The sequence below is a fragment of the Leucopleurus acutus genome (genome assembly GCF_964270905.1).
Source record: "Leucopleurus acutus genome assembly, chromosome: 20".
NCBI lineage: Eukaryota > Metazoa > Chordata > Mammalia > Artiodactyla > Delphinidae > Leucopleurus > Leucopleurus acutus.
In genome coordinates this window covers 17,873,668-17,892,439 of record NC_139162.1, presented here as the reverse complement: position 1 = coordinate 17,892,439, position 18,772 = coordinate 17,873,668, and the positions used below count along the sequence as shown (strand labels likewise).

The following is an 18,772-nucleotide window of genomic DNA, read 5'->3' as shown; positions in this document are numbered from 1 at the left end:
ACCAAATTAATTCCATTTAAGGCTTAGTTGTTAGCCAAATGCTATGTAAAATCTTATATATGAATAATCTTAATCCTTTAAAACTATTGGATACTTTAAAAAATGACTCTGGATCGTTTGTGTAGATTGTTTGAGGACACTGAATTCTAAATAAAATTAATGCCTCTTCCCCCTTTCTTTGCTTACTAGAACTAGACTGTCAAAACGGGGGGAAGGAATCATTGAAGAGCAATCCTCATTAGGAGAAGCAGATCTAGGACACTCTAAGATGGTCAGAAAGTAACAAATGATTTTTCATTTTAATTTCCTGGCAAAATTCATGAAAAGTAAAGGAAGGTGGATTGGGGTATTAAAAGATCTGAGAAAGTATAAATGGGCTTTCTCATTTATTGACTGTATGGCCTTGAGCAGATCGCCTCTTTAAGTCTAAGATTCTTCATCTGAAAATGAGGACAAGAGTACATCCTAAAGTTGATAGGAGACCTAAGTGAGCTTGTGCATGTAAAATACTGAGCACCATGCCTGCTACATGGTAGCAGTTGTTCTTGAAGCTTCTTGCTATCGTGATGTTGATGAGGGAAAAGATGAGGAGGTAGATGTAAGATGTAAAGAGAATTTTGAGATTTTTTTTCCTTACTCCTCGCTGATTCTCAATTCTATTTCCGTGGTAGGTTGTGGACTTTGTAGCAGCAACCCTGCAGCGAGCATGTGCAAGCTTGGCCCACCAGGCAGAGAGCACTGTGGAATCACAGACACTGAGCATGTCCATGGGGCTGGTGGCCGTCATGCTGGGAGGAGCCATTCAGGTGAGTTGCAGATGTGAACCAAACTTGAAAGGAGGGAGAAGAGAAGAGAAAAATCTGTTGCTTCCCTTTCATACCCTTGTGAGAAATCAGAATGGTTATTGCACACAGGAGAACCAGGATAAACAAGTCAGGTTGTTAATAAGAATTCTCTCCAAAGTGGAGGATAAGAAAACTGTAACACTTCCACCTTGTTACCTGGGTAGACTTCCCCATCAGTAAGGTAGGGCCCTTTCTGACCTGGCACAAGCTGGATTTGGAAATACCTGGCTCAGTGTTTTGCATCTTTGGTGAACGCTAGATTCTCTGGCCCTCACTGTAGTGGCTATCCAAAGCTCAGCCCTTGTCCCTACTGTTGTAGTCAGGGGAGAACCTTTGTAACCTGCTGGTTGCCTAGGATTCCATGTTTTGAATAGTTTCATTTTAGCACAGGATCCATTGTTCAACTCATATCATGTAGCATGTTAAAGCTTTGTTTCTAGTGCATGTATCTTTTATATAATTTTAAAATTTATTCACTCAAAAAATATTTATTGCCTACTTGTTATATGCCAGATTCTGAGCTAAGGTGCTGGGAATAGAGCAGTGGACAAATAGACATGGTCCCTATGCTCATGAAACTCAAAGCCAGTGAGGGAGTCAGACATTAAATAACTATTTCAAAAAATATAATTAGAATTGAATGAAGTACCTCAAACGAGAAGTGGAGGGTACCAAGAGAACATAACATCTAACCTAGGCTGGGAAGGTTTCCACTGAGGACACACATATAAGTCTAAGCTAAGACTTGCATAGGAGTTGCATAGGAGTTTGGGAGTGTGTACAGTGCAGATGGAGGAAACTCTCCCAGTTAAAGAAACATCATGTACAAGGGCTGGGAAGCAGGAAAGAGCTTGGTATACTTAAGAAACTGATAGAAGGCCTGAGTAGCTGAGTTTAGAGACCAGGGGTCAGAATAAGGTGGAAAGGTAGGCACATATGTATGTGTGACATACCACATTAGATTAGAAGACAGCAAGAAAGCAGAATAGGTTTAGTGCAAGTATTATGAAATCTGATCTGAAGTCAAACTGGACATAACTCTTAGCAATGAGTAGGGAAACCCTCAGGGAATGGATTTTTGAGTTTGAGGATTAAACTCTGATACTGATGCTTGGTATATTAGAATTTGACTCTCTCTAGGCTGTCCTTAAGAAGAAAAGAAATTTTATTGGGGCCTGTTGTTAATGTGAAACCCATTTCTTGGTAGATTTACTTAGCACTCCTAATTTTATATTTCCCAGGTAGTTTGAAAAAAACATGGTTGATTCAGTTGCTAGAGTCATATTATAGTCCTGCTGTTTACAACTGTCAAGGAGAAGTTCCCCAATGGAATAGTTTTTCTTAAGTTATACTGTTATTGGATTTAGTTGAACTGATTGGTTTGTGCTTTTCTGGTAGAATATTGATTTGAATAGTCTTTATTTCCATAGTTGAGAGTGTGCTTTTTTTTTTGCTTTTCTTTTTTCTTATTTAAAAAATAGAAATATTTTAAAAATAAGAAATAGAAATAGAAATTCAAACCGTATCCCAAATGGAAAATAGAACACAGAAATCTCCATTTCCTATTTGAGAAGCCCATTGTTTGGGGGCTGGCTATGTAAATTAGTCATATTCTAACAGAGACTCACCTGACTGATGCAAATGTACATCCTTTACCTGTCCCTGCCCTTCCATGAGCCATCCTGACTCACTGATTATATCTTGATTCCTCTGACTTTGCACTTAAAGTGAACATAAACACATCACTCCTATACTTTTGCCCTAGACCTATTAATTTTTTTTCCATTTGATTCAAGGATTTATAAGTGGCTTCTATAGTAATGCTAGGTCTTCTGTCTTTGTATTAAAAAAAAGTCACAGTTCTGAATTATGTTTTCAGATGATCATTGGCTAGGTTGTTGCTTCAGAGTCTAGAAGATTACATTGTGTTCAATACCTATCCCTGATTAGGATTCATTGTTTTAACTAATGAAACAGGATCTAACAGAATTTGAACGCTTCTTTCTTTCCTTTCTAATTTATGTAATTAAGATGATTATTAGAACATAGTGTCTAGAAAGAGGAGTTGATTTGGAGAAAGTGTAGGTTTAAGACTGCTAACTAGACAACCATATTTCCAAACTTATTTTTTTCTAAATGTCAGGATTGGTCACCAGTAAAAGTATGTTGGTAACTTGCCTGTCCCCTCAGGAAGCAGTTTCTGCATGATGTTCCAGGGCCCATAGTGTCCTCTGAAGCACTGCTGCGTGGAACAGACCTGATCTTGGTGGGGCTGGGACTTTGAACACAAATCTTGAGATCTCATGCCACTTTTTCTGAGAGTGTCATAGAATGAACTCATTCAAGAACTATTTATCAAGTGTCTCTTTTCCCTCATGGAGTTTACCTTCTAGTGGTTGTGATTAATCTGATGAATTCTTTTTTTTTTTTTTTTTTTTGTGGTACGCGGGCTTCTCACTATTGTGGCCTCTCCCGTTGCGGAGCACAGGCTCCAGACGCGCAGGCTCAGTGGCCATGGCTCACGGGCCTAGCCGCTCCACAGCATGTGGGATCTTCCTGGACCGGGGCACGAACCTGTGTCCCCTGCATCAGCAGGCGGACTCTCAACCACTGCGCCACCAGGGAAGCCCTGATGAATTCTTAATTTTAAAAAAAGATTTATATTTCTATATCTTGTATGTTTACGTATGGCTCATTATAAAACAGAGCATGCTATGTGCTGACTTCAAACAAAAGTAAAAGTACCACTTGGAAAATCAATTCAGTGACATTGTATATAAGGACCCAGACATATAAGCTGCTCAACTAAATATCTGAAGAAACATAGATGATATACAGAAATGAGAACACAAAATAAATGTAAATGTTTTTCAGAATTAGGAATTTTTAGGTTAGCATTTTATTGCTGGAAGAGACTCTTGGATTCTTCCAAAATAGTGATTCTCACTGCAGTAGGGTAAGGCAGAATGAGGGTGTGTATGCCCCCACAGGGAAGCTTTGTAAAGTCTCATGTGGGGCTTTTTCAGTGTACACATGCCCTCCTCTGGCTGTCACCCGATTTCTCCTCTGCTTCCCTGCGAAGACACGCTCTCTCCCACCACCCAGCTGGTCCAACACCAGTTTTTTTAATTTTTGTTTTTGATTTTTAAAATTTATTTATTTTTGGCTGCATTGGGTCTTTGTTGCTGTGCACAGGCTTTCTCTAGTTGTGGCGAGGGTGGGCTACTCTTTGTTGCAGTGCGCGGCCTTCTTATTGTGGTGGCTCCTCTTGTCGCGGAGCATGGGCTCTAGGTGCTCGGGCTTCAGTAGCTGTGGCACGTGGGCTCAATAGTTGTGGCTCGCGGGCTTAGTTGCTCCGCAGCATGTGGGATCTTCCCAGACCAGGGCTCAAACCCATGTCCCCTGCATCAGCAGGCGGATTCTCAACCACTGCGCCACCAGGGAAGCCCCAACTCCCAGTTTTTTAACTTGAGAACTTGCAGAAGTTTATAACAACTCACCATCTAACTGTTCCACTCCTGACACCCTGAAAGAAATCACAGATGTGAGCTGACATAACACTGCTCATTCTGTTCCTGAAGCATTCCAGAAACTCTAGGAGCGAGGCAGCCAGATAAAGGAATCTGTCACTCACTTGTGGGTTGCTCCTTCAGGCCTCGGGGCTTTTACACAGAATTCTGAGGTCTGGATGTGAGATCTGTGCTGAGAAGCAGTGACAGGAGGAGCATTGAGGGCTTTATGGTCACTTTTCAATTTTGATAGTGGTCCTTGGTGACCCTTAAAAAATAATTAATACTTAGTGCTTCAGTTTTGTCATCTACCAATTAAGTGAATATTACTTTATACCTCAGAAATTTTTTTTGAACATTTATAAACAAATAGTTGACACCTGTAGTCTTAGATTTCCCTGATTATTCTTACAGTGGGAAATCTGTAGGCTTATGAAGCTGAAGGAATACATAACTTTCACTGCCTTAGAAACTATTAGATTCAGAATCCACCTACCTGCCCATGGTGATTAGAGAAGTTACCTAGTTGAATAAGGTGAATCCCACAATGACTAAGAAGTTTGAAAACAGGGAGAAAAGGTGGTTGGGTTTTTTAAAAATAGACTTTATATTTTAGAGCAGTTTTAGGTGCACCGCAAAATGGAGCAAGAGGTACAGAGATTTCTTATACGCCCCCTGCCCCCACACATGCACAGCCTCTCCCACTGTCAACATCCAGACCCAGAGTGGTACATTTGTAGAATCAATGAACCTATATGGACACATCATCATCACCCACAGTCTGTGGTTTACATTAGGGTTCACTCTTAGTACTGTGCACTATGGGTTTTGACAAATGTATAATGACAGGTATCCCCCATTATAGTGCTGTACCTAATAGTGGCACTAATCCCAAAATCTGCTGCCTATTCATCCCTCCCTCCCCCTAACCTCTGGCAACCACTGATCTTTTCTAGTTGCGGAGAGCAGGGGCTACTCTTTGTTGCAGTGTGTGGGCTTCTTATTGCAGGGGCTTCTCTTGTTGCAGAGCATGGGCTCCAGGCATGCAGGCTTCAGTAGTTGTGGCACGTGGGCTCAATAGTTGTGGCTCGCGGGCTCTAGAGAGCAGGCTCAGTAGTTGTGGCGCACGGGGTCAGTTGCTCTGTGGCTTGTGGGATCTTCCCAGACCAGGGATCGAACCCATGTCCCCAGCATTGGCAGGTGGATTCTTAACCGCTGTGCCACCAGGGAAGTCCCAAGAATTCTTTGTGTATTTTAGATAATTGTCCATAATCAAAACGTGTCTTTTGCAGATACTTTCTCCTAGTCTGTGCCTTGTCATCTCCTTCTCTTGACGTTGTCTTTTGTGGAGCAGAAGTTTTTAATTTTAATGAAGTCCAGCTTATCAATTATTTCTTTCATGGATTTTTTTGGTATTTCACCTAAAAAAGCCATCACCATACCTGAGGTCATCTAAATTTTCTGTCTTATGTTATCTTGCAGGAATTTTATAGTCTTGCATTTTACATTTAGGTCTATGATCCATTTTGAGTCAATTTTTGTGATAGTGTAAGGTCTGTGTCTAGATTCATTTTTTTGCATGTGAATGTCCAGTTGTTCCAGCACCATTTGCTGAAAAGTTGGTCTTTTCTCCATTGTATTGCCTTTGCTCCTTTGTCAAAGATCAGTTGACTATCTGAGTTAGGAGTGACATCTGAGTTAAGAAAATAAATCTGGGTGCAACTTCCTATTCTTGTCAGGTGGGCATTCCAGAATCCCAGTTCATCTCACAGACCCGAAATTGGGAAGGAGTTCAGCCTTATTTTGCAGATTTGAAAACTGAGGTTCGGAGGATGGAAATAACACTGTCAAGGTGCCACAGGGAGTTAGTGGAAGGATCAGGGAGTTGGAATCCAGGTCTCCTGGGGACCAGTCCAAAGCGTCCTTCTTTGCAGTTTTAGGCATTGAGTCTCATTGTTGCAAAGTTCTGCACAGTGCTCGGCATCTACCCAGGCACTCAGTGCATCAAAAGGCAATTTATAAGGAATTAATTTATAAGGCAATTATTAGAAGGCAAGGGGGTGCCAAGGGCCATCAACTTGAAAGCACTCATTTGGGCATAATATTTGCTGAGAGGAGAATAAAGCCTGCTATAAAGAATATTTCCTTGGATAATTAACTTTGTCCACCGGTTGCTCTAACAACCATCAACAGAAATTTCATCCTTGTCTGGGCTGGGATCAGGAAAATTAGCAATGTCGGAGAAAGAGCAGTGGAAAGAAAGTCAGGAGGTCATGCCCAGTTCTGCCATTTCTCAGTTTCTGGAGCTAAACAATTTCCCTTTCTGGGTTGCCTGTAAACGGTGATGTCAGACTAAATAACCTTTTTTTTTTTTTTTTTTTTTTTAAGGTTTTATTTATTTATTTATTTATTTGGTTGCACCAGGTCTTAGTTGCGGCAGGCAGGCTCCTTAGTTACAGGAGGTGGGGTCCTTAGTTATGGCTCACAGGCTGCTTAGTTGTAGCAGGTGGGCTCCTTAGTTGTGGCATGCAAACTCTTAGTTGCAGCATGCATGTGGGATCTAGTTCCCGGACCAGGGATGGAACCTGGGCCCCATGCATTGGGAGCACAGAGTCTTAACCACTGTGCCACGAGGAAAGTCCTGAGGTCAGACTAAATAATCTTTGAGATCCTTCAAAGAAAAAAATTAGTTGACTATATTTGTGTAGGTCTATCTCTGGGCTCTCTATTCTGTGCCATTGGTCTATTTGTATCTTTTTAAGAAGAAATTGTTGTAACAGAAATGAAAAAGAAGGGGTGGCGGGAGGAGAGGCAGTGGCCAGGCAGCCCAGCTTCGCGAAGGCTCTCAGGCGCGCCGCGGCCCACAGGCACCTGGCATGTACCCGGCACGCGCCCGCGCCGCCGTCGCGATGCCCAAGAGGAAGGTTAGCTCTGCCGAGGGCGCGCAAAGGAGGAGCCCAAGAAGAGATTGGCGAGGTTGTCAGGTAAACCGACTCCTGCAAAAGTGGAAATGAAGCCAAAAAAGGCGGCAGGAAAGGATAAATCTTCAGACAAAAAAGTGGAAACAAGGGCTTCCCTGGTGGCGCAGTGGTTGAGAGTCCGCCTGCCGATGCAGGGGACACGGGTTCGTGCCCCGGTCCGGGAGGATCCCACATGCCGCGGAGCGGCTGGCCCCATGAGCCATGGCCGCTGGGCCTGCACATCCGGAGCCTGTGCTCCGCAACGGGAGAGGCCACAACAGTGAGAGGCCCACGTCCCGCAAAAAAAGAAAAAAGGGGGAAACAAAAGGGAAAAGGGGAGCAAAGGGAAAACAGGCTGAAGTGGCTAACCAAGAGACTAAAGAAGACTGACCTGCAGAAAATGAAGAAACTAAAAACAAGGAGAGCCCAGCTTCTGATGAAGCAGGAGAGAAAGAAGCCGTCTGATTAATATCAGACACCTGGTCCTGTCAGTGGTCCCTGTCTCCCTTCTTGTACAATCCAGAGGAATATTTTTATCAACTATTTTGTAAATGCAAGTTTTTTAGTAACTCTAGAAACACTTATAAAAAGGAGGGAATCCCACCTCATCCCATTTTTTTAAGTGTAAATGCTTTTCTTTAAGAGATGAAATTGTTTGCTGGTTGTTTATTTTTTGGTACAACCAGAAAATAGTGGGATATTGAATATGGGAGGCTTTGATTGTCTTGGGTGTCAGCTTAACATTCCACAGATGGAGGGTAGCTTTTCTATCCTATAATACAAAGCATACTAACTGGCAGTTTGGAGTCAGTTGTGCATTTAATGTCTTAAACACTTTAAATTACTTCTCTTCCCATGTTGTTTTTGGTAGAATTGTTTCCTAAAGCAAACCATTCACCCCTCGATCTTGGCTTTCCTAGGCAGAATTTTGTGTACTCTGTAACATCTTTGGTCGTGGTAGTCCAGTTCTTTTAGTAACTGTTAATGTGCTGTGAATGATTGACAATTTGAGTATGTAGTGTATATGATATTAAATTGTGAATTAGTGGAACTTATGATGTAACAGCGTATCAATATTTGAAGATATTGGTACTTGATATCCTGTGAAGGAAAATTTGCCTCCAAATTTTAAGCTGGAAAGTCACTGGAATAACTGTTCAGAAAAGAATCACAACTACATAATTGTTTAGATTTTTGGTACGTATGTTAGAACTGTGTACAAATTGAAATGTCTGTGTACTGATCCTCAAAACAACCAATAAAATCTCAATCATGAAAGAAAAAAAAGGAAATGAAGGCTTCCATGTTGGCGCAGTGGTTAAGAATCCGCCTGCCAATGCAGGGGACACGGGTTCAAGCCCTGGTCCGGGAAGATCCCACATGCCGCGGAGCAACTAAGCTCGTGTGCCACAACTACTTAGCCTGAACTCCAGAGCCCATGAGCCACAAGTACTGAGCCCACGCACCACAACTACTGAAGCCCGCGCGCCTAAAGCCCGTGCTCTGCAACAAGAGAAGCCACCGCAATGAGAAGCCCGTGCACAGCAACGAAGAGCAGCCCCTGCTCGCTGCAACTAGAGAAAGCCTGCGGGCAGCAACGAAGACCCAACGCAGCCATAAATATATAAATAAATAAATAAATAAATAAATCTATTTAAAAAAAAGAAGATACTTTTATACATACACTTTTATATACATATGTACATAAAAATGTACATATTTTTTACATACACTATAGATATAAGTAGATATTCCCATTTCAGATGCTTAAAGAAAAAACAAAGGTCCATGATACTACAGAGGCATTGAACGAAGTCTAGCATAATGATAACACTTGCATAATTATTCTAAAATGTGTTTTCCAGTTCCACATAGATTCTTGATAAAATTGACCCTTTTCTTAGGTGACATATTTTTATGGTGAAATTCTGCAGGTACAAACCTGACATATACCTCAAGTTTTCATTTACTTGGGAGGAAAGTGGTAGAGAAAATGAACAGTAACAATCCTGTGGAAGTATAACATGAGAATATTATATAGGTCCTGTGAAAACAGTTGGTCAGTTGATTGGTTGGTTGGATAATGAAGTGCATGAATGAGTAAGTAATAAATAGCCTGCCTTGTTCTAAAAAGGATTTAAGACATGCGAGGTTTTCAAATGATCAAAGCTTCATGAAGCTTCATATGACAGTTTTTCCAGTATTCTCAAACAGAAAAGGATCACCACTGATTCTTGTTTCTTCACTGACCTCTCGTGCACCTTTCCTAGTAAGGCATGATTAGAACAAAGCTTCTGGAGAGAATAAGATCTTACGTAGTTTTCACTCCCATTTTCTAGGAGAAATTCCCTTCTGCCAGTTATCATCCCAGTCCCTTCCAGACCTATGATGCCCTTGTATGCTAACCAGCCACTTTATAGAAGAGCTTTATTCGTTCAAGTGAGACTGTGTAAGTTTTAGGTAAGAGCGTGGACTTTAGAGCCAGACTTGTTTGCTTTTTTTTTTTTTTGGCTGCACCATGCGGCTTGCAAGATCTTAGTTCCCCGGGCAGGGATTGAACCTGGGCCCACAGCAGTGAAAGTTCAGAGTCCTATGGACTGCCAGGGAATTCCCAAATATATATATTTTTATGCTTTTTTAATTTATTTTTTATTTTTTGGCTGTACTGTGTTGCATGTGGATCTTCGTTCCCGGACCAGGGATTGAATGCATCCCCCCTGCAGGAGCCAGACTTGTTGAGTTCACATCTTACCATCTTCTAGTTGTGTGACCTTAGACATGTTACCTAACTGTTCTATGCCTCAGTTTCTCCCCTGTTTACCCATCTCTTTCTCTCTCTCTCCTGCATTGGGTCTTTGTTGCTGCGTGCGGGCTTTCTCTAGTTGCAGAGAGCAGGGTCTACTCTTTGTTGCAGTGCACGGTCTTCTCATGGCAGTAGCTTCTCTTGTTGCGGAGCACGGGCTCTAGGTACGTGGGCTTCAGTAGTTGTGGCGTGTGGGCTCAGCACTTGTGGCTCGTGGGCTCTAGAGCGCAGGCTCAGTAGTTGTGGAGCATGGACTTAGTTGCTCCACGGCATGTGGGATCTTCCTGGACCAGGAATCGAACCCATGTCCCCTGCATTGGCAGGCAGACTCTTGACCACTGCGCCACCACGGAAGTCCCTCCCCCCATTTAAAATATAAATAATAATAGTAACTAGATCATAGGGCCATGAATATGTATGTGTATTTTTTGTTTATTGTATTTATTTTTAAAACATACACATAGCACTGTGTATCAGGCACTAAGTACTTTGCTAATATGAACTCATCTTTTTATGGCAGAAGGGACATGAAATTTAAAAATACAGTAATACAATAAAAATCAAAATATAAAAGAATTTCACCATACGACTGGTTAATGCAAATTAAAATAATAAGCAGCCATGTTTTGCCCGTCAGATTATAAAAATTAAGACTAATTTTATGCGGGGGAATGGGGAGGGAAAAAAAGAGTAATAATTTGCATTACTGATATATGTTTTTTAACTTAGAAAAGTACCTGCACAATATTCAATAAATGTTAGCTGTAATTATTCGACCATAGTATGAGAGTACCAGACTCAGGCTATATGCTGATTACACCAGGAACAAGGTTTCATTCCTACCCCTTTTTCTCAGGATCTGTTGCCTTGTGCTGAGGTCATATTAACATCCGCTATGTTAATTTGGATTTTTCATTTCATTTTATAGTTGAAGTCAAGTGAATTTGCCATTCTGAAGCAATTGCTGCCTCTGTTGGAGAAGGTCTCCAACACATACCCTGACCCTGTCATCCAAGAACTCGCCGTTGATCTCCGCATCACCATCTCTACCCACGGAGCCTTTTCCACTGAGGCTGTCAGTGTGGCTGCCCAGAGTACCCTGAACAAAAAGGATCCAGGAGGGAAAAGGGAAGAGCAGCAACAAACCAGTCATGAAAGATACAGCAATGTGTCTTATCACCACCTTGAACAACAGCAAAGCCATTGCACATCCAACCAAACAAGCCTGACACCTAATGCTCCACTCATTCCTCAGGAAGTCCGTGAGCCCAGCATCACTACAAACCAGAAATCAGGAAGCATAACCACAGAACAGCTCCAGGAGGCTCTTTTATCAGCTTATGATCCTCAAATTCCAACACGGGCTGCTGCCCTGAGAACTCTTTCTCGCTGGATAGAACAGAGAGAACCAAAAGCCCTTGAGATGCAGGAGAAGCTTCTCAAGGTGAGTAGAACACCACACACACGCATATGCGCGCGCGCGCACGCACGCACACGCGCGCGCGCACACACACACACACACACACACACGCACACACACGGTAAGACCACTTTCCAGGAGCCTTGACTTGTATTAAGCACTGTCCTAGGCCACCCTTGGGGAAATTGTAATTGTTCTATGGAGGCAAGACTCAGACACAGGAAAGACTTAGATACACATGAGACTCAATTGAACACGAGCAGAGTGTCAGAACTTTTACAGGCAAGAAACCCTGTGGACAGTCAGGAGAAGGAGAGAGTTGAAAATCTGGAGGAAGTAGATCTTGACATGGCTTCACAAACTAGTAACGTTTGAGCCAATGAAAGAAGACCCTGAGCAAATTCTCAGAGCAAATTCCTTTTCTGGTAGATAAGGCCACTTTCAACACTGTGACCAGCCAAGATAAGCCACCTGTTTTTTCTGGGCCCCTTTCAGAGGGGCTTTGGACAGAACTGGGTCCCCTCCCCACTTTCCCTCCATCACAGTGAAAAGGCTGTTCTTTATATCGTGGATTTATATGGGAGACTGTATATGCTTAGTTGGGGATCTTTTCCCTTTTGTGGAAATTGTCCTGACTTCAGTATGGGTTAGAGATTAAGAGCCAAGGGTCTAGAGACGACTGATCAAATTGCAGATCATTTTCTTGGACAAAGTCACTTAAACTTTCTGAGCCTCAATTTTTACATCTGTAAAGTGAGGATAATTGTAACTGGACGCACTTTATGTTGAAAGATTTAAAATAAAATAATTTGGGAATTCCCTGGCATCCAATGGTTAGGACTTGGCGCTTTCACTGCCGGGGCCCCAGGTTCAGTCTCTGATCAGGGAACTAAGATCCCGCAAGCCGCACCGCACAGCCTACACAAATAAATACGTAAATAAAATAATCCATGTAAAGCATGAATTATAGTGGCAAGCACATAATGAGCACCCAATAAAGGTTTAGTAGTATAATTATTACTATTATTTTTTCCATATACTCTAGCTATTAGACTAAGAATTATAATTCTGATTGAAAACATTTATTTTTAGTCACTAAGGTTTTAGAACCAGTAGTGTAATGATAACTTCTGTTTATTGAGCCGGGCCCTATGCCTTTCAGACATTATCTCTAATTCTGGCAATGACCAAAATATTAACATTATCCTCATTTTATAGATGAGAAAACTGAGGCACAGAAATGTGCCAAGGATTTGCTGTCATTGAAATGTTGCTGAAAACCTCAAATTATATATCTCCTTTGAGTAATCATTAAAAATATGCCTTCACACACCTATTTAGATGGTTGATGCTATGAACATATTTGGAGTTTTCTTTAGCTAACTTAACTTTCATCTGCTATATATAATTGGCCATCAAGTCCTGTCAATTCTTTTTTCAAGAAGTCTTTCAAATCTATCTGTTCCACTTCATTCCCATGGCTACTACCCTGGATTAAGCTTCTCTTACGCCATACATGATTTCCACCCCTTCCAACCTGGCCATCTTCCCAACTTAACTAATCTTGAGCTCTCCCTAACATGCCACAGATGTGGAGACCAGCAGTATCAAGTTGATACCAAGAATTGCTGTTCCTGTAAAGGATACATCACTATATATGGAAAGACAGCCCCCCTCTTCTAGATACCAAGCAGGAAGGACATGGGCATATGGCCACTGTCTTCCTCTGGCCCTTCTGTTAGGGCCTAAGCCTAACATGTCAACTGTCATATCTTCTAGATAAGCAGTACCCACTGCGGTTGACGTGCCCTGGTGGGTTCCTAAATTATGAGATGTGTTGAGAGTAATTTGTTACTGATGTCAGTTGAAGTGCTGAAATTTGCAAAAGATATTTAAAAATAGAACAGATTCAAGGTTATCCCAATAATATCTCCATCTTGCACTTGCATTTCCATACACTTTCTGAGTGCAAGAGAAAAGGATCAAATTATAGCAGGTGTGCCATTAATTGAACATAACCCCGAACCTGGCCTCTGTGTGTCAGGGCCTGTAGTCTGTCAGGTCATATCTAAGAATGGGCTATCTACAGTGGGCTATAGTGGAAAAAACGTTGAGGATTGTTCTTCCAGATTTTGGCTTCCATGCCTATTCTTGGTGTATACTCAACAACTTCAAGAAGTTCTCCCCTATAATCGCTACCCTCTTTTAGCTATTATAACAATGGGACTTCAAACGTATATACTGTTTTCCCCACAAGATTCTGAAGTCAGACCGATATCTCACTACAACAAAGAGGAAGAAAAGCATTTTTTTTTTGAGGCTGCTCTGAGGGTCTCTTAAATCTTGCTTGCTGTTTGTGAATCGTATCACTACTGTGTTCTGTGGTTACAGATATTCTTGGAGAACTTGGAGCATGAAGACACCTTTATATATCTGTCTGCCATTCAGGGTAAGTTAGTCCTGGTTAAAGGACTTTGAGTTTGTGGACCAAAGATTATATCATGTATGGTTGCACAAAATCTCTAAATTCCTAGAGCCACAAACTGTTGGACATTTTGTCCCTCTTCCTGTCTCCTAGCTAGGACTTGATTTCAGTCATGATAATAATATTCCTGGAGAGTTCCTAAAGGGGTCCTAGAGAGTTTCAGTATCTCATAATGATAAGGAAGCCTTTATTTATGCTTACTTATCATTCTATAGATTAAATCCCATTTCCTCTAATTCAAGGAGGTAAAGAATGGCTCACACGTGAGCTCTCATTATGTTGGCCTTTTAGGAACCTGACTACTGTCACTGTGCACCTTTGTCCTGTCTTTGTATTTATTTATTTATTTATTTATTTTTGGCTGTGTTGGGTCTTCATTGCTGCACATGGGCCCTCTCTAGTTGAAGTGAGCAGGGGCCACCCTTCATTGCAGTTCACGGGCCTCTCATTGTGGTAGCCTCTCCCGTTGGGAGCACGGGCTCTAGGCTTGAGGGCTCAGTAGTTGTGGCACACGGGCCCAGCTGCTCCGTGACATGTGGGATCTTCCCGGACCAGGGCTTGAACCCGTGTCCCCTGCATTGGCAGGCGGACTCCTAACCACTGTGCCACCAGGGAAGCCCTGCTCTGTCTTTAAGCTAAAAGAATCTCAGGATATATAATATTTCATCATCAAAACATTTTTTGCAATAATTTTATTTCTCTTTTGTGATTCTTTGTTGTTCTCATCTCCATTAATTTGTGGATTTCAAATCTAGAGAGAGGCCTCATGAAAAGGGGTAAGAAGCAGATACGGTGAGAAGGCAGAATTAGCTCACAGTTTCTCTTGGCTCCATCAGTGTGGTATAGTCCTCAGGGGCTGGGGGCTGGAGATGGATCACCAGGATGCACCACCCTTTCCCCTGCTTCTCAGCTATATGAACTTTGGCAAATTACTTAATCCCTCTGGGCTTCAATTTCTTACCTGTAAAAAGGGAGCTAAATAGGAATGTAAAATGGTACAGCTGCTTTAGAAAACAATCTGGCAGTTCCTTGAAAAGATAAATGTAGAGTTGTCACTTGACCCAGCAATTCTAAGTATTCACCCATGAGAAATGAAAACATATGTCCACACAAAAACTTGTACATGAATGTTCATAATAGCCGAAAGGTGGAAACAATCCAAATGTCCACCATTTGATGAATGGATAGACAAAATGTGGTATATATTTACAATGGAATATTATTCAGCCAGAAATAATAATGAAGTACTGAGACATGTTACAGCATGGATTAACCTTGAAAACATTATAGGTGAAAGAAGCCAGTCACAAAAAACCACATATTGTATGGTTCCTTTATATGAAATGTCCAGAATAGGTAAATTTATGGAGACAGAAAGTAGATTAGCAGTTGTCTAGGGCTAGGGAGAAAGGGGAAAGGTTTGGGAGGTGATAGCTAAAGGGTACAGGGTTTCCTTGTGGGGTGATGAAAACATTCTAAAATTGATTGTGGTGATGTTTGTACAGCTCTGTTAGTGTGCTAGGAACTACTGAATTGTATACTTTAATTGGTGAATTTTATGGTATGTGAATTGTATCTCAATAAAGCTATCACCAAAAAAATAATAAAATAAAATTTAATGAGGATAAGCTGGGACAAAGTGAGAGAGTGGCGTTGACATATATACACTACCAAATGTAAAACAGGTAGCTAGTGGGAAGCTGCTGCATAGCACAGGGAGATCAGCTCGGTGCTTTGTGACCACCTAGAAGGGTGGGATAGGGTGGGTGGGAAGGAGACACAAGAGGGAGGGGATATGGGGATATATGTATATGTATGGCTGATTCACTTTGTTATAAAGCAGGAACTAACACAACAGTGTAAAGTAATTATACGCCAATAAAGATGTTTTAAAAAAAATTTAATGAGGAGGAGAGGGATAAAACTGTCAGAGATTAAGGAGATTAAATATTATATGATAGATAGGATCCTGGAACAGAAAAAGGACACTAGAGAAAAACTAAGAGAATCTGAGTAAATTATTGACTTTAGTTGATAATGAAATGTCAGTATTAGTTCATTAATTGTGATAATGTACCATGCTAATGTAAAACTTAATAATAGGGGCAACTGGGTATGCAGTATATGGGAACCCTCTGTGTATCTTCTCAATAAATCCATAAATCTAAAACTATTCTATCATTAAAAGTTTATAAAGGGGGCTAACATTAAATGAGTTAATATCTTGAAAGTGCTTAGTGCATATTAAATGTTGATATGTTAGCTATTATGATTTTAATGTTATCATCATCATCATATCACTACTATATCTGTTGTTAGATTGCTAGGTAATAATGTGGTGATATGTGTAACTTCTCAGAGCTAAAGCTTGAGTAGGTCGATTCTGTCTGGTAGTTCCTGCTACATGATAGATTACTGCAACACCCAGTATTATTTATTTATTATCATGTATTATCACTCATTTATTATCATTCATGAATCTGTAGACAAATGGGGTTCAGCTGACCTGGTCTGGGCTGGGCAGCCCTGCCACTCCCTGCAGGTCGGTGGCTTGCAGTAGCTCTGCTACACCTGTTCCAGATGATCCCGGGTCCAGGGCCTCCCAGGGCGCATTTGTGTGGTGATGGCAGAAGTGTATGAGAGCAAGAATAAACTCGAGAGGCCTCTTCGGGGCTAAACTTGGAACTGACAACCTATCGCTTCTGCCTCATTCTGATGGCTAAAGCAAGTCATGTGGCCCAACCCAAAAGTCAAGGGATGGAGAAATATACTCTGTCCCTTTAGTGGGACAAACTGCCAAGTCACAGAGCAAAGGACATGGATGCAGGGAGGGGTGGAGAATTGAAGCCGGTAATGCAGTCCTTCAGGCAAGGTTCTCTGGGCACGTGCAGCTCCTTACTAGCTACTTATTTCTTGGTGTAGTTTGGGTATCCTCTATGCAGACCTGGAAGTTGAAACTTAAGAGAGAGTTCAGAGGGGAAAGTGTACAGCAATGAAGGCCTGAGCCTTGGAATTCATTCTTTACTCAACAAACATTTATCGTGCACCTACTATATAGTACAAAACACTTTCACAATGAGTTTCATGACTTAGTTAAAAAACAAGAAGACATTCTTCAAAGGAGACAAAATAGGGCTTCCCTGCTGGCGCAGTGGTTGAGAGTCCGCCTCCCGATGCAGGGAACATGGGTTCGTGCCCTGGTCCGGGAAGATCCCACATGCCGCTGAGCGGCTGGGCCCGTGAGGCCATGGCCGCTGAGCCTGCGCGTCCAGAGCCTGTGCTCTGCAACGGGAGAGGCCACAAAAGTGAGAGGCCCGGGTAGTGTGCAAAAAAAAAAAAAAAAAATGGAGACAAAATAACCAGTCACAAAGATAAAAGAACAGCTAGGCAGAGCAGAAGAGTGGAGCATGTCCAGAGAGAAAGTAATTACAGGCAGCTGAGAGGTCACAGAGACCAAGAACTGAGATAACCCTGAGGGCTCGATGGGACTCAGGAAGCCACATGACAATGAATGGCACTTCTGGAAATCAAATAAATCAATGAGGCAAGAACCTAAAATGCTGATAATTAATAAGTCAGAAAACAAGTCATCCTGTACTTTTTCCAGGAAACTGTAATACTGTCAATGAGATGTTTCTCACTGATTTTTTTTTTTTTTTCTCACTGATTTTTTTTTTGCACAAGATTTTCAGGAAGCAGTGGTGTGTCATTCTCATACAGCCTCTTAGCTGATTAACCCACTGAGCTCATTAGCCTATAGGGTCTGCCATAAAAATCACAACTGTTGGTTTTGTGTTTGTTTTTACTACTTTTAATTGGTATGCTAATCAGTTAGTAGCTAATTTGGGGATGAAGGACGTGGGAGATAGAGGTCTAATTTCTGTTCTCTGGGCCCCATGGCACACAAATTTGAATTAATTGATGTTTTTGGTGTTTGTAACATGTAAAGGCCAAGGCCTTAGGTGAATTTCCCATTAAGAAAGGAAAGAGCTGAATTTTCCCACCTGCATTGCCAATTTCGTTTGCCCAGGCCTAAAACTCCAGAGCCAAGCCATTCTAGATGCCCAGTCAGACAGTCAGACAAGACCAGCCCATGTGTAAATGTCCTGTAGTACAAGGGGGCTTGACTGTGGTTTGAGTAGCATTAGTTTTGGGGAGTATGAGTAAGTGTGTGTATAAAGTCTTACTCTTCTAGGCTGACTGAATGTTTCCATGGAAAAGTTACAAGGTATCCTTTGCTTGCTTTATTTGTTATTTTGGATCTCTTTTGTAATTTCTCACCAACTTTGTTTGCAGTCAAGGCACAGAGCAGAGGGGAATTAAATAAGCTCATTCATTCAACAGATATTTATTGATGCCTGATACAGGAATGTCTGATGTACATTTTATCTGTACATCACAACAATCTGAGAACTAAATTCCCTATGAGTTAAAATTTAATTTTATGAAATACTGCATCTCTTTTTAGTCCTACTGAGAAAGTGATGGTTGACTTAGTTCTCATAGCAGCTGCTCCCAGACACTCAAGGCAGCTTCTTCGGGCAGAGAATTTTATACAAGTTGCTGAGTTCCACTTACAATCCAGAGTTTATAAATAGAACAGTTAATCTTAGACTGTGTCCTTTAAGTGTCTCTCCTTTTTAGACTTCTTATATACTCTTTTTCTCATTGTTTTATCATCATCATCATTATATAAGTTAATACATTCTTATTGTTTTAAAAACATTTAAATGGCAAGAAAGTGTATAAG

General features: G+C 41.4%; 1 protein-coding gene and 1 pseudogene across 2 annotated transcripts in view; both read left to right on the top strand.

Moving 5' to 3' along the window:
* Positions 1–18,772, top strand: part of TANGO6 (transport and golgi organization 6 homolog) — a 176,201-nt gene that overhangs the window by 59,605 nt on the left and 97,824 nt on the right. Inside the window, exons 12-14 of the mRNA XM_082862666.1 lie at positions 672–806; positions 11,046–11,561; positions 13,929–13,986. Of these exons, the coding sequence (XP_082718792.1) occupies positions 672–806; positions 11,046–11,561; positions 13,929–13,986 (709 nt within the window). The remainder of the gene's footprint in view (positions 1–671; positions 807–11,045; positions 11,562–13,928; positions 13,987–18,772) is intronic.
* Positions 7,264–7,834, top strand: LOC309976813 (non-histone chromosomal protein HMG-14-like; annotated as a pseudogene). Its single transcript has 2 exons — positions 7,264–7,412; positions 7,630–7,834. The product of its transcript is annotated as a non-histone chromosomal protein HMG-14-like (transcript).